Source organism: Pelodiscus sinensis, chromosome 4, assembly GCF_052426305.1.
Source record: "Pelodiscus sinensis isolate ZL-2025 chromosome 4, ASM5242630v1, whole genome shotgun sequence".
Lineage (NCBI taxonomy): Eukaryota > Metazoa > Chordata > Testudines > Trionychidae > Pelodiscus > Pelodiscus sinensis.
Window position 1 is genome coordinate 85,752,693 of NC_143055.1, and position 15,519 is coordinate 85,768,211.

A 15,519-nucleotide genomic window follows, 5' to 3' on the forward strand; every position below is an offset into this window, starting at 1 on the left:
ACGAAGAAACAAAACTGGAACATTAAATAATAAAAGAAGTTGTAAAATAATGCATCTATATTCACAGACATTACTTTTCTTCCCGATAGTTATTTTTCCCTACTATACTTCTTTCTACTCTGTCAACAGTTCAAGTTTTTCCTACCTGCTTATTGACCACTTTGCAACTACAAGCAATTTGCACTAGTATTCACAAATCACTATTCAGTTTGCTCCATTGTCTATATCAGTAGTTACACCAACCTATTCATCACGATCTGCTGGCTGATCCTGGAGATACAGCCAGTTAATTGCAATCTTCAGGCTGCTGAAAGTCCAGCAAGAAACTCTTAAGGCTGCCTCCAAGCTATGGCCCCATGCCATTCCCAAAAGCTGCCATCTACTGGCATGCCTCTGCATGCTCCTTAGGGAGAAAGGGACAATGTGTCTCCATGAGTTGCTGGCATCTGCAATCATCATCTCTGCAGCTCTTATTGGCTGGTTTCTGTATAGATATGGGACTCAAATTTTATAAACTCAATAGACAACCCATTCTTTGTCTTTATCTCCATATTATAAACAGGAAACAAGACACGAACTACAGCCAGTACCCGACTTATGTCGGATCCGCAGTTACGAACGGGGCTCGCCCTGGAGGACACGGACTGCGGGACCTCGCGGTCCTGCCACCCGCGTACTCCGGGGCTTTCTCCGCGTCTCCCTGGTCGGCAGACCAGGAAGACGCGGAGCAAAGCCGCGGAGGGGCTCGGTCAGCGGGACAGCCCAGGCGCGCCGGGGCTGCCCCGCTCCCCGAGCCCCCCCGCAGCTTTGCAAAGCCTCGGGGAAGCCGGCAGCGGGACAGCCCAGACGCCCCACGGCTGTCCCGCTGCTGGCGTCCTCAGAGGCTTTGCTCCCCGTCTCCCTGGACTGCTGATCTCCAGCAGACCAGGGAGACGGGGAGCAAAGTCGCGGAGGACCCAAGCGGCGGGACCGCGGTGCGTCTCGGTCCGCCGGCCGCGTCTTCCTGGTCTGCTGGGGTGGGGGGGGGGCGCAGTTAGTACGCTTTCCCCTCCCCCTCAGCAGACTAGGCTTTTCTCCAGACGCTTGTGGCAGAGCAGCTGGGGCGCTGCCGGTTGGTCCCGCAGCGCCGCTCTGGACGCTACTGGACCAACCCGGCAGCACCCCAGCTGCTCTGCCCCAGGCGTCCTGATTCAGCCGCTGCTGAAACTGACCAGCGCTGACTACAGGAAGCCCAAGGCAGAGTTGCTCTGCCCCGGGCTTCCTGGAATCAGCTGCTGATCAGTTTCAGCAGCAGCTGACTTGGGGACGCTTGGGGTTCTTAAGTTGATTCTGTATGTAAGTCAGAACTGGCGGTCAGTTTCAGCAGCGGCTGAATCTGGACGCCAGTTCCGACTTACATTCAGATTCAACTTAAGAACAAACCTACAGTCCCTATCTTGTACGTAACCCGGGGACTGCCTGTATTAAGAAATTTGCCTAAAGTGACACAGGATGTCAGTGGCAGAGCTAGGTAATGAACTTGGAACTCCCAAGATTCAGTCAACTGTCGTAAACACAAAATCAATCTTTGAGCTGACTGGACTTTTTACACATACTTTCATTACTCAGAGGGTTACTTTTCCAGTCTGCAGGAGCCTATACAAGGAAGCAGTGGGGATCTGCAATGCAGTTCTATCAGCGGGGCAGGATGGTGTCTGGCATATGCAGCTTCCCAGGATAGTGCTACCTCCCCAGAGGCTAAAGTCATGAGGCAGCAGCTAATAGTTTCCCCTCCTCCTTCATCCAAGTTGCTGTAAGAGATATCAGTCTTCTCCAAATTAGGCTGAGTGAAGAGAACGGATGCTGAATGAATGTGACCAGAAACCTGGATCTTATGCTGCAATGCTTTGTGGTTCAATGATGCCAGACCACTTATTGGGGGCCAGACCACTTATTGGGGGCTTGATGTGGGAAGACGTACCACCATGAAGGATGGAATAAGGCTAGTCTCTCCAAAAACCTTGTCAGAACAATCGAAGAGTTCCTATCTGAGAGCTTCATGGAGACATGCATGGAGGATCCCTGCTCCATCTCCAGACACATTAACAAGCTGTTCCGGGCTCCTCCACACAGAGCACACGGCACATCACACTTAACTGCCTTATCCTGCTTGTTCTAAGAAAAAAATTGTGAAACTCACCAGGAGTGCTCTCCCTGGGATCAGTGCTTGACTGGGAATCCTCCTGGGAGGAGGTGACTGACTCCAATGTCATAAGTTCTTGGCTCTCACCAGATGCCAGCTGGCTCATTTACCTCATTCTCCTCCTCCCCCTCTGCCACCACTTGATGCCAGGAGTATCTAAGCTGGACTCCAGTCAGGCTTAGGAAATTGGTTGGGTCCCCTCCTAACATCACATGCTCCTGATCACAGATCCAGCATGTTTGCAGTGGTGAACCAGACTGTCCATTCACCTCCTTTATCTTGTGGTTGAACTGCCTCAGCTGCTTGATTTTGCCCGTACACTACTTGGTGTCCATGGAGTATCCTTTGGTCACCAGGCAGTTTGCCATCTTTGCATAAATATCAGCAATTCTTTTGCTGGTTTGGAGCTTAGAGAGAATGGATTCCTCTCCCCACACCTTGATGAGGTCCATGATCCCCTGCACACTGGTGCTCTTCTTCACCCGTGGGAAAGGGAGCTCATGGGACTTGAAGAATTGGAAGTCATGACCACATGTGTTGCTCATTTGTGCTGCCTCCTGCGAGGTACGCTCACAACACTGGCCACTGGGGAAATGAAATTCAAACTTTCCCAGGGCTTTACCAGTTTACCTGTAGAGCAGTAGAGCTGCAAGTTCTGGCCAGAGCGGGGGACTGCGGGATACCTCCCACAGTCCAATAACCTCCACTTATGCGAACACATTGTCTACACTATAGTAAATTCGACCAGGCAAGATTGGGAATTGCATTACTCCTTGTCAAATTAGGAGCACTGTACGTCTACTTCAGTGGCCCTTAACTTCAACGAGACAGGCTTGGTAGCAGGAACACATAGTTTAGAAAAATCAATCTTATGTGGCTAAATTTAGTGTAAACTCTTAGTATAGACCAGACTTAAGTTACGTGATTTTTGCTTCTGCTCCCTCTTTGGATGAACTAGGCTTTGTAAACAGATATCCCTTTTCTCCACTCCATTCTTCTCTGTTTATAAATTATCAAAGAGAGTTGTATTTGTTTGATTTAACCTAAGTGATTATAGCTTTCCAAAATGTCCAAGGAACGCTTGGAGTGTGAAAATTCTTGTTAATTTTTATTCATGACATGTTAACTTTAACCAAACATTTCTGGATATAAAAATAGCTGCCTGAATGTCAATAACTGAGCAAATAATTATTCATAAAATACTTGTAAGACAAGTCAAAGTTTTGTTAATTAAACTTTGCTATTTTTATTCAGGTGTAATCCTAACAGACTCAGTGAGATTTTTATTGCAGTCCTGACGTGAAGTACCAGTAATGCATCATTACGCAAAGAGGAAATGGCTCCCTAGGAGTCCTGCAGAAAAGGACCAGGCATCATAGAGGATCATTGTATGGGGTGAGTAAATGTTATAGTGTTGCCGAAAAAAAAAACAAACAACCCCACACCACCCACACACAAACAAACATTCTGGAGTGCATTAGAATGTACTTGAAAGAATGTTATAACTCTGACTCTGCTCAGCACTGATAAGGCTTCTGCTGTATTCCTGATTGCAATTCAGCAAGCTACACTTAAGGAAAGATGTGGACAAATTGAAGGAAGTCCAGGACACCGCAACAAAAAATAAAGATCTAGAAAACGTGACTTACCAGGAAAGAGTGAAAGAGGGGTTTACTTACTCTAATGGAAGAAAAGTCTGAGCTAGACATGGTAAGTCTTCAAGTATGTAAAAGGTGTGTTATAAAGAGAAAGGAAATAAATTGTTCTCCTTAACTGAGGACAGGACACAAAATAATGGATTTAAATTGCAGCAAGAAAGACCTAGGTTAGACAGTAGGAAAAACTTTTTAACTGTAATTGCAATTAAGCACTGGAATAAACTACCTGGAAGGTTGGAGATTTTAACAACATGTTAAACAAACACCTGACAGGGATGATCTAGATAACATAGTCCTGCCTCAGTGCAGACACTGGACCACGTGACACACTGAAGTTTCTTTCAGCCCTAAATATCTATTATTCTGTCACAGAGAAAATAGTCACACACATATCCAGCTTCTAGTTTCCTTCCTCCCAAGGGCTCGTTAAAGTGGACTCTTTGGAGGGTTTTTTTTTTTTTTTTGGTTATTGTTGTTTTGAAAGGAGAGAGAGATTGATAAAGATACTTCATCTGCCACATAATCATACCTCCTAAATTCATGTTATTTAAACTTTCACAATAAGAAATTTATAAAAACTAAGTTACCTCCTGAAAATGGTCAGGCCCCACTGCTCGAGTGCATGACAATTTTTAAATAGTTCATTAAAAATATGAAAATATTTAGTTCCAAACTATAGAAAATACCTTTGGTCAGTCAGCCAGGATTCCAGTGTGTCATCTCCTCTTACGATGTTTGTCTGTAAGAGTAGTTTGCATGTTAATGCAGCTGCACAAAACTAAAAGTTCTTAATCTTGACTTCAGAACTTTTAAGAATTTGATTCTACTCCATTTATACTCAAAACTTAAATCACATTTCATGTATTTAGTTTTAGGTATGTATGCACAGTGAGCTATTTTTTAAAATTTCCATGCAATCTGAAAGAGAACATTGTCATTGGAATTCTAAATATGTCATGGGAAACACACATATGTAGAAATATCACATCACAGAGCAGGGAATCAACTATTCTAGCGAGACTACATGGTAATTGTATATTCACTTCTGGATAGAAACAGATATTAGATAATTCACAAAAAAGTGGCAAAAATAATGGCAGCTAATCAAACAACTTAGTAGTTTCTATATAATGTCAGATCTGTGTATAGCTATGTTTTCTTCGACAAGGCTTGAAAAGAACTATGGCAACTAGGAATCTTTCAAGGGCAAATATTAACAACTTCTGTAGAGATTAAGCTTTAATAAAAATTAAACAAAAATAACTTTGAACCACTTAAGATTACAAATATGCTAATTTCACATTTAGATGTGATGTAAATTAAAGTATTGTTATCTTGCTGAGGGCTCATCTCCAGGAGATCAAAGCTGCAGCTATCGATTCACCAGGGGATTGATTTAGCTGTTCTAGTAAAGACCTGAAACATCAAATTCAGATCATTCTCATATAAACTCTGGTACTTTATCAGAAGTAGTCATGCTGAGGAAAAAATTTCTCCCATCGACCCAGGACAATATAGGTACTGTAGTAAGTCAATGTAAGCTAAGATGACTCCAGCTATGTTATGCACATAGCTGAAGATGAAGAACTTAAATTGACTTAACCCTGTGGCATAGACCTGTCCATTGCCTGGAGTCTGTGCCAATGTCTCTGTTAGTGCTCAGAGTGAAATAACCCCGCCAATCAATTACTCTTTCATCAGTTTTCAATGCTGCCATTCAGAACTTATTGCCTAACAATGAAACTGACAAGATAATCACATCACTTTCACTGAACTGATGTGTGGGAAACCTTTGAGCAACAACAGAAATCAGCAATGGAGTTATTCACAGGGATGAATGACTCAAACACAGCATTGGAAAAAGATTTCTTATATTTGTGCAGTGCACCTATACTGTGGGCTTACACCAGTGTAAAAATCCTCAGTACTGACAAGTCCTAATTAACATACTTGCACAGAGGTGGTTCTCAAAAGGTTCTCTGCTTGATGCTGTCTAAGTGCTGCATTTAGTCTCTGATCTGGAAAAAAAAGTAAAACAGTTATAGATACTGTATAAATATTTACACAGATTATAAGAGGGCAGTTAAAACAGTTTTATAGATGTAGCGGGTTGGAGACATATGTCTACAGTTTAAGGAACACATTTATTTTTTGAAAAATATAGATTCATAGTAAAAAAGGCCATCTTTGCAGGCCACAATTTTTCTTGTAATTTTAATAGTAAATGCCATTTGTCATATTGCCCTAGTGTTTTTTTTTTTTAATATTTCTATAAAGCTGTTTGGAACCTAAGTAATGCAAATAAGAGATACCGCATATGTGTATTTAATACTGAAGGACTCAAGCTATAATCCTACCAGTTCAATGTCTTCATCAGAAAGCTACCTTATTACATTTTAAATAATTAACCCAAGATGGACCTTGTAGCAGAAAATCCTACCGATAAATTCATCTGGGCATAGCTGACTACCTTACCAGATGATGCAATGTTTGCAATTTCCTGGGGGAAATCTACTTCATGAAAGAATGCCGGTAAATACCATCTTTAATTGGGAAAAATAGTTGCATCTGTATCTAGCAAGCACAAAATGAATCCTTTCAAATTTTGGATACACTCACTCATAACTGAAGAATAAGCTCAGTCTATTCGCTGCATAAAACTTGGTATTCTAGTAAAAAGTGCTGCATGACCAAATGGACACAGCTTGGTAGTCTGGAACTGAGCATGATCATTACTTAATGCTTCAAACCAACATATCTTGCTTACTGTAATTTTCATAGAAAATGGTTGACATATTTATAATATTACACTGAAACATACGTGATAACATATTAGCTTCCTTGGGAAAATACTTAAATGTACAGGCATTCAGATGTTCAGAGTTATAGTTTACATATTACTATTATGCCTGCTGCAATTTTACTCTTTGCTGTTATAGTCATAAATAAAATTATCAATACACTACTGTATGTAACTAAAACTCCATCATGTGCTACGTATTCACGAATAACTTTTAAAAATATAAGACTTGTTAAACAAAAATTAACTAGTTCTCTTACAGAGAAGTAAAAAACAACCCAGTAAATACCATGCAATCCCTGACAAGATGGAGATATACCTATACCTATTTCATAGAAGTGGAAGGGACCCTGAGAGGTCATCAAGTCCAGTCCCCTGTCCTCATGGTAGGACCAAGTACCATCCCTGACAAATTTGTCCCAGATCCCTAAATGACCCCCTCAAAGATTGAACTCACAACCCTGGGTGTAGCAGGTCAGTGCTCAAACCACTGGAGGGAGTATGTCAGAGACTGACTGAAAGGACAAGTGGAATCCTCCAAAGACATCACATTGCTTATTGGAGAAGGCCAAATAAAACATCAACTCATGAAAGCACTTTCAGGTCATGAAGAAAATGGGGAATTCCAGACTGGCTTGGTGTATTGGTATAGCTGTGTATGTGACTGCTTATCAGTTAACAGGCCTGGTTAACTGTAACAATTCCACCCTCCCTGAATGCTCTAAATTTAAAACTTGGACTGGCACACTGGCTCAGTCCCAGCCCACCAGTCCAAGTTTTAAATGAATAACCTGCAGGGGAGCTGCCAGCTGCAGCATTGTGGCACAAGCAGGAGCCATTCTGTGCGGGGAGCCAGTTTCAAAACTGGCTCTTTCCTGTATCAGAGGCAGCAGTGCAGGGTGTGACGTGGGAGCCAGTCTGCGCAGGGAGCTGGTTTTTAAAGACTATACATTCTTAAAGCAGTTTCCTTATGAATATAAGGAACACTTACTATTTTAAAACCTTGACTTCTTAAGCATGAATAAAAAAGAAAACACTGCAATCATACCAGATCTAGAGTAAGTTCCAAATCAATATCTCACAATTGTGACCTACGCTTATACTGTATAGTGTGAGAATAGAGGGGAGATCTACCTTTGTCACTAGGTACTATCCTGATACATTTCAACAATAACTCTTCTGGAAAGTCAAAAGCAAGACCGAAAACCTGAGCCAGATTAAGCAAGACACATCACTGAGGTTTGTGCTATTCTAGACAGCATGAGCTCTATTTTGATGGGGAAAATAATGAAAGTATGCAAGTGCTAAAAATAGCAACCATGTCCTGAAAAATACAAGGCACTTTAAAAGGAAAGGCAAATCGAAGCTAGGCACAAAATTACACACTTTTCTCAACACATAACCCTCTCTCCCCCCAAAAAATAGTAGAAAGAGGGTCTGATACAGCAGCCCTTCCTTTCAATTATAGAAGTGCCTTTTTATAATGTGAAAGGTGACCTTTCATCTGAGATCACCCAAATCATCTGTTCAATATATGATTTTCTATTTAACAATGTAACAGGGTGTACCAACCCCGCACTGGGCCTGAAAGAGTTAACCAGAGCTACCTAACAGAGAGCCTCACCCCCACAGCCCTGCTGGGAATGCACCAGCTGGAGGACAGGTATAAATGCCAGTGGAGCAGCTCAGTCAGAGCGGGCTGCTGTAGAGGAAGAAGCTCCTGCCAGAGTTCTGCAGGAAGAGCTATGGTGGGACCAAACCATGGAGGCCAATCAGGGGAGAATAGCTGGAGAAGAAGCCTATGGTCATGAATAAGGTAGGAAGTAGACCAGGGCAGGGAAGAGCTCAGCATGTTTTGGGCGGATTCCCTGCTGAGCTAGTGATGGGACATGCTCACCACTGACAGGCCCCTGGACTTGGACCTGGTGGAAAAGGTGGGCCTGGTGATTATTGCGTCTGGCTGCTAGGCCTTATTGCCCTGAGACCAGAAAATGGTGATTATGGACTCGGACCACTAGGCCTCACTGCCCTGAGGGAAGGAAGCGGGAAACAGATGTTGGCTGCTCGGTCTCATTACCACATGAACAGGGTGGGCTGCTATTGATTCTGGCCCCATTGCCTTCAGGGAAGAGAGTGAGAACTGACTCTGGACATTAAGCCCCACTGCCCTGAAGGAAGAGGGTGGGGATTCCCACTGGCTACTAGGCCTTGTCACCTGGAGGAAAGGGGGCAATTACTGACTGTCAGAGCTCTCTGCTCTTGCAGAAGGGGCTGTTTCACTGACTGACTGCTAAGCAAGACTGTTGCATTGGAAAAAAGGGTGTAGTCAGAGGACCTGGGCCCTAGAGACACTCATAGGGTGGAGCACACTTTTTGAAAGGTCTAAAGCCCTGCCACAGAGGGGACTGGGAGTACCCACTCCATGACAAACAATACAATAGTGCCATCAATGACCATTCTAACGATTACATATTACTCCACTTGTTCTGTTAAACTGTTCAGTAGGCAGTCCTAGAAGGGATTAGCAGAAATCCTGATTGGGCCACAGTGGCTGTGGTGGGAGCATGCAGAACCCTAACACACTGCAGCAACCCCAGATTCTGGTCCCAGCTGCACTACTGCAACCCCAGGCCGACACAGCAGCAACCCTGGAATCCAGACCCTGGCCCATGGTGCACTGGACCCACATTGGCTCTTGACATGCCTGCCCGCAGCGTGGTAATGACCCCCCCCCACATACAGTTGCCCTGTCCCCACCAACAGTTAACTGGTGGTCACAGTCTAAACAATTACAATTATACCATTTAACTGGTTAACAGTTTTGATAAAGTTTCACATCGCTACTCCACACTGTAAGTATGAAAAAATAAGAAAATTCCCTGAGTATATGAAAATTAGATAAAGACATTATTGAACTCTGTCAGAGTACAGGCAATACGGGGAGGGCTCTTCTGCTGTGTTTAATAGGCCAGAAGTCCAAACTTTTTCAGTAGGTCTAATCGTACAGACCATGTAACTGATGGAATTTCCATCAGGCCTTGTGGGCACCAGCCTATCTACCCACACTCCCTACCAGAGTTTAAATGGTAATAGGAACAAAGCATCAGCTAACAGGTTAACTGGTTAACCATTTAAACTCCTACATCCCTAAGTCAAATGGAATATTGGTTTACATGTATTAACAAACCAGAGCTGTTGACAATTATTTTATTCTGTTAGAAAAGAGTGTTATAGAAACTAATTGCTAAAATTACTGTAAAACAGAAGTGTGTGTGTGTGTGGGGGGGGGGGTGTTTGTTTACTCTAGAACTCCTAGAGTAAACTCTAGAGGCAGGTTTCCTGTTTGCATCCATCTTTCAAACACTAGTCAGGGAGTGAAACCGTTAGGTTATCAAATGTAATTGCAAGACCTTAAGTGCACAAACGGCTATTTTAAGTGTATGTCGTGCTTACTTTGATCTCTTAGAAAGTTAATCTCCGCTGCCATATTTTAACCTGCTTGTGCAGTCCAATGCTGGTAATGAAGAGCTTCAGTACACTGCTGTTTTTTCCTGCCCTGCTGCAGAGCCTGCAAGAAACAAGCCAAACCAGTTTATTATAAGTTTAAATGAGCTGCTTTCTGCGCGAGCCGCATTTTATCCAAGTCTGGTAACAGCCTCCGCTAGCGACGGGGAAAGAGCAGCGGAAACAGCATTTAGCCCGTCACACCAATCACCCCCCCCGTAGTGCAGCTGCTACAGACTCATCGGCTCCACGGCGACCCAGCAGCTCGCGCTCTGCCCAGGTGTCTCCCCGCCCTAACCCCGCCCACCACGAAGCGTCCCGTGTTGCTACCCCGAGGACAGGCTCGTGCCCAGCAGGCTCTCAGGAAAGGGGGCATCTTCTATGGCCCCGCGCGCCCTGCCGCCAGCGCATCCCGGGCCGCCGCCGAGAGGGCAACGGCGCCCAGCGGCTGGGGCCGTGCACAGGACGCCGCCGCTCCCAGGCAAACCGCCCCGTTCTCCAGACGAGCGGCTCGGCGGCGGCAAGACCCGGGGGGGGGGGGGGAGGGAGGGGAATGACCGTTGCGCAGCGACTTGCCCTGTGACCAACCCCCTTTCCAAGCCAGGGGTCCTGCCGCCAGCGCCTACCTGCCCAACGGCTCCCTCCAACCGCGCGCGTGCACCCCCGGACACCCGCAGCACTTCCACCAACTGCCCGAGCAGCCGACCCAGCGCGGAACTGTGTAGCTCACGTGACAGCCACCGATCTACCAATTGGAATCCGAGATAAGTGGCAAGCGGTTTCTGATTGGTCCTTATCTTAATTTCCGCATGACGATGAGGATCCGCCTGGGTCTGTCTCGCGGGGCAAGGACGGGCCAGAGAACTGGCCGAAGGGTTGCGGGCGGAGGCGCGCGCGCGCGCGGTAGGTAGAATCGCTCCATTTAGGGAACCAGCAGCAACTGCCGCTCTAGCTTGCGCGGGCACGTGGGCGGGGGGGGGGGGAGACAAGCAGGAGCCGGTTCCCCTCAAGCAGGGGCGATTGCTGAGAAGGGGCGTGTACCGGGCACGCGGCTGCTCTCCAGCACCACCTCTCCGTAGCTCGGCACAACAAGCCGCCCCTCCGCCCCAGCCCCTTGACCCGGCTCTTCCCCGCACACTGGTGCCGTTGTCAAGTCTGCAGCTAGGCACCACTGGCTGGCCCATCCCAGCTACTGGCTTGCAGGGCTCAGAGTAACGCGCTGGTTAACTGCCCTCTAGACGGTTGGGCCGTGGCTGAAGTTTGGGCTCCTTGCAAGGTCAGCAGGTCCCAGAGATCAGGCTCCAGCTGGAGCCCAGAAATCACGGTCTTGAAAGAGCCCTGCTACCTAAGCCCTGTGAGCTTCAGTTGGCTGGCACAGACTACCCACGTGTCTAGCTGTTGTGTAGACATACCTGTAACACACCGTCTATTAATGCTGCCAGTTATTCCATCCATTCAAGTGGCAGAGATCTGTGCAGTTGAGCCAAGTCGTCTGGCTCCTGTGAGTATCAGTATGATGCAACACAATGGGGTTTTTTTTTTTCAGTTTATTTTAAGCCTAGGAAAGTACTTTGCACAGAAGTAGTGGAAAGAATGTTATTAGGATTCAGGATGTTACATTGCATCAACTACATGATTAGTCAACAAGGAGCACTCTGCAGAGCCGCATCCGGTGTGGCTCCAGGAGTCAGCTGGAGTCGGGGCTGAGCAGTGCTGTCTGCAGGAGACGCCCTTGCTGTGGCTCTGCATTTTAAATGTAGTAAGAGCTACTGGGCTCTTAATACACATAAAATGCAGAGATGTAACATCCCAGACTAGCGTGAGCACCAGGCCCAGCTCCCCGCTGAGACCTCTCTTTGTAGCAACCTCCCCTATCCTCTCCCCCAGATGGGGAAACAAGCAGCATTGCAGAGACAGTGCAGGGGGGAAACTGGCTTTTAAGCTGGCTCCCACCAGCACCAACTCCTGTTTGCCCCCTTTCTATCCTTCTACCTCTCATAGAGGCAGTAATGGGGGGAGGGGAGGGGGACACGAGTAGTAGATACTCCACTCAAATACCAATGAGCTTGTGCTTATTGGATAGTTGACTAGTCCAGCGATTCCCAGTTGGTGATGGTCCTAGAACTGCTGACTGCGGATAGCAAGGTGAAGTCAGGTGTTCACAGCCACTGGGGGGCATTGCTAGGGTACGTCCCAGTCCCCTGAGCCACCACACAGTAGCCAGCTTCCAGGGTGCTGCAGCCTCACTCTCCTGCCTCGTGCACACACATGCTTCTTCCCCCATGCATTTGGCATACCAGCATTGCCTTCCCACTGTGGATGGGAGAGGGGAGAGAAAGCTCTGAGTCTTGCTCCACAATCCAACTTGCAGGAAAGAAGCACTGCCCTTTCCCTCTTCTGGCTGGGGGAACAGCAGCGTGCAGGCAGCGCTTCTTCCCCATGAGCCAGATCGTGGTGCAAGGCTTGGGGCTTTGTCTCCCCCTGCCCCACAGCGGGAAGTCAGCACTGGTGCTCCAACCATGTGAGGGGGAGGGAGGACAGAGGCTCCTGATGTCACTGAGGTTTGAAGGTCCCTAATCCAGCTGCTTATGCAGCTGCTTCACTAACCAGGGTTTGAGGAGCTTCTGATCATCTTAACTCCCTAGTCTGTGCTTGAGTTCCCTGTATGTCAAAATGGGGTCACAGCGCTTCTTCCTAGGTGTGGTATGAGGACAGGCAGACTGGAAAAGATATAAGGACCTAACAGGGCACAAGCAGGGCTGGACCGAGCCATTCCAGCGCCCCGGGCAGACAGTTTAATTGCGCCCCAGGTTGGGGAAGGGCGCATGCGTGGCCCTGCCCCGGTGTCGGCGTGTGGGGGAGGGCACACGGAGCTGGCGGCAGCAGGACGCATAGGCCCAGCCCGGCTACCGCCGCTGGCGCACAGCCCGGGGCCACCCGGTGCAGACTGAGCCTGGCCGTGCAGGGGCCCCGTGACCTCGGGGGGAAGGGTGCTGCTGTCCGGTGCTGCGGTGGTTAATGCAGCTCCCACTCTGGGCGGCCGCTGCAGGGTAGCTGCCGGGAGCTGCTGCATCCAGCGATCCAGGAGCCGGCCGTGCGGTGCCTGATGGCAGCTATAAGGGGTGCTGTGTGCCTCTTACAGCTGCCATCAGGCACCCCCCCATAGGTTGGCACCCCGGACAGCTGCCCGGCTAGCCCATGCCTTAATGCATGAGAAAGTTAAAGCACTTACATTAATATTGCCTTTTTTACTGGTTAAATTAAACAGTTCTCCCTTGCTGCAGCACTAGCAAAGTGACTTGGGCTTAATTATGTAACTATCAGCAAGTTTCTATTAGCAATTGGTGGTCCACAGAAAGGTTTGTGTTGAGCCAGATAGGGGCCATGGGCCAAAAAATCTGAAGCATAAGGTATTGGGTGGTACTGGGCAGAGAGGCAATGTGGTAGGCACACTGGCAACACAGGGCTGGAGCTGGGGGTGCAGGGGGGAGGAAAATGCAGGGGTTGGGATGACGATGGCATTGTAGAGAGGTTGGGATGAAGGTGACGCAGCTGGAGTTGGGGCACAGTGTTGGAGTTAATTGCAAAGGGGGCACAGGGTGGGGAGCCAGGGATGGGGGAGCCCATGGCCACCAAAGAAAATAGGAGGGCACCATGCCTGGGGTTGGGGAGGCAGGGGCACCACAATACAAGTTCACCCAGAGTGCCATTTTCCCTAAGGCTGGCTCTGGCTGGGGTACATATTTTGGTGGATGAGTAACACTTTCTTTGCATATTCATTATGCAAATAATAATTATGTAAATATTATCGGTTCACCAAACATTTGTGAATGGGTTTGCTGGTCCACTGCATAAAAAAGGTTAGGAACCACTGGACTAGTCGACTCCCCGCAAACATCTCTAAATAGCATTGCAAGGTCCAGCACTCAGAAGTCAAATGCCAGAATTACAGTTTTGTGTTAACATTAATTTTATCCATTTCTTTGTGCATACTGTTTTTTCCTGTATTTTTATCCTTGTTGGGAATTCCTGAAATAAGCCAGAAATGTTTATTGGTCTCTGTTAAAGCTTTTGTTCTATTTAAAAATTGTGTGGTATAGAACTCCACTTCTCTGTAGTGTTACAAGGGAAGTGTGTAGAGAAGCCAATAATAGAAACATACCATTACCAGTAAATTCTGGCTCCACAATTAGCTTTATGCTTACAGCTCTTTGAATGTATATGAATCAAACACTACTAATAGTTTTACATTGCTAGCTTGAGGCTATGCTATCCAAGTTTTTTCACAGTGTTATGAAAGTTCCTTTTGTTTTAGAGTCTGCATATCTTAATTTGAGTATTTTAGAGTTTTCTTACAGCAAATGCTCAAGCATAGGATTATTGAGGTAGTACATTTTTTTTTGTACTCTGTCAATATTTAACACAGTTTTTAAGCAACAGCCTATGTAGATCTAGATATTGATGTTTTCTATTTTAAGAATAGAATTGTGATCAGCTTCTCTCTCGTTAGTGTCTGCTGGTTCATACATTAAGGCTTGATCATGCAATCCTTATACAGAGAAATCTGTGGACTTCAAGAAGAAATATGCATAACAGGGTTTCAGGTCAGGCAGTTAATATGTTATTACAAACACCTTTATTGTACTACAGGCAGTCCCCGACTTACGCGGATCCGACTTACGAACGGGGCTCCCCGGAGGTCAAGGTAGCGGATTGCTACCTGCGAGCTCCGGGGCGAGAGAGCCCCGTTCGTAAGCTGCTCCGGTGCCCCTGGTCTGCTGGAGACCGTCTCCAGCAGACCAGGGGCACCGGGCGGGTTCCCGCGCTTCTGTGGCTTTGCCAGAGCAAAGCCTCAGAAGCGCGGGGAACCCTCCGCTGCTGCCGCTTCAGTTGCGGTGCCTGTGGTCTGCTGGGGACCGTCCCCAGCAGACCACAGGCACCAGGACTGAAGCCGCAGCCGCGGGGGGGTCCCGCGCCTCTGAGGCTTTGCCAGAGCAAAGCCTCAGAGGCGCGGCACCCCGCTGCCGCTGCGGCTCTGCTCCCGTATCCCTGGTCTGCTGGGGGGGAGGGGCGCGGCTAGTGTGCCCCCCCCCCCCAGCAGACCAGGCTTTTGTTTTGGACCCTGGAGCAGAGCAGCTGGGGCGCTGCCAATTGGTCCTGCAGCGCCTTCTGGGCACTACTGGACCAACCCGGCAGCACCCCAGCTGCTCTGCCCCAGGTCCTGATTCAGCCGCTGCTGGTCAGTTTCAGCAGTGGCTGAATCAGGACGCCTGGGGCAGAGCAGATGGGGTGCTGCTGGGTTGGTCCAGTAGCGCCGAGGAGCGGTGCTACTGGAGCAACCCAGCAGCAGCCCAGCTGCTCTGCCCCAGGCGTCC

At 47.4% G+C, this 15,519-nt stretch overlaps 2 protein-coding genes across 5 annotated transcripts in view; one reads left to right on the forward strand and one right to left on the reverse strand.

The window, feature by feature from the left end:
* The window catches only part of SCLT1 (sodium channel and clathrin linker 1), a 134,205-nt gene extending 123,219 nt beyond the window's left edge, over window positions 1–10,986 (reverse strand). Inside the window, exons 1-4 of one of the 2 annotated variants that reach the window (XM_089777978.1) lie at window positions 10,771–10,986; window positions 10,094–10,208; window positions 5,791–5,858; window positions 4,527–4,579 (exon numbers count right to left, since the gene is read on the reverse strand). In XM_089777978.1, coding sequence (XP_089634104.1) covers window positions 4,527–4,579; window positions 5,791–5,858; window positions 10,094–10,127 — 155 coding nt within the window. In that variant the 5' untranslated portion in view covers window positions 10,128–10,208; window positions 10,771–10,986. Of the gene's footprint in view, window positions 1–4,526; window positions 4,580–5,790; window positions 5,859–10,093; window positions 10,209–10,474; window positions 10,675–10,770 lie in introns of those variants that run through there. The other variant, XM_089777979.1, reaches the window with a different exon arrangement.
* Window positions 8,326–15,519, forward strand: part of LOC102461173 (UPF0462 protein C4orf33-like) — a 32,084-nt gene continuing 24,890 nt past the window's right edge. For all 3 annotated transcript variants that reach the window (XM_075929972.2, XM_089777981.1, XM_089777982.1), the window contains exon 1: window positions 8,326–8,456. The gene's annotated coding sequence lies outside the window, so the exon portion shown is untranslated. The remainder of the gene's footprint in view (window positions 8,457–15,519) is intronic.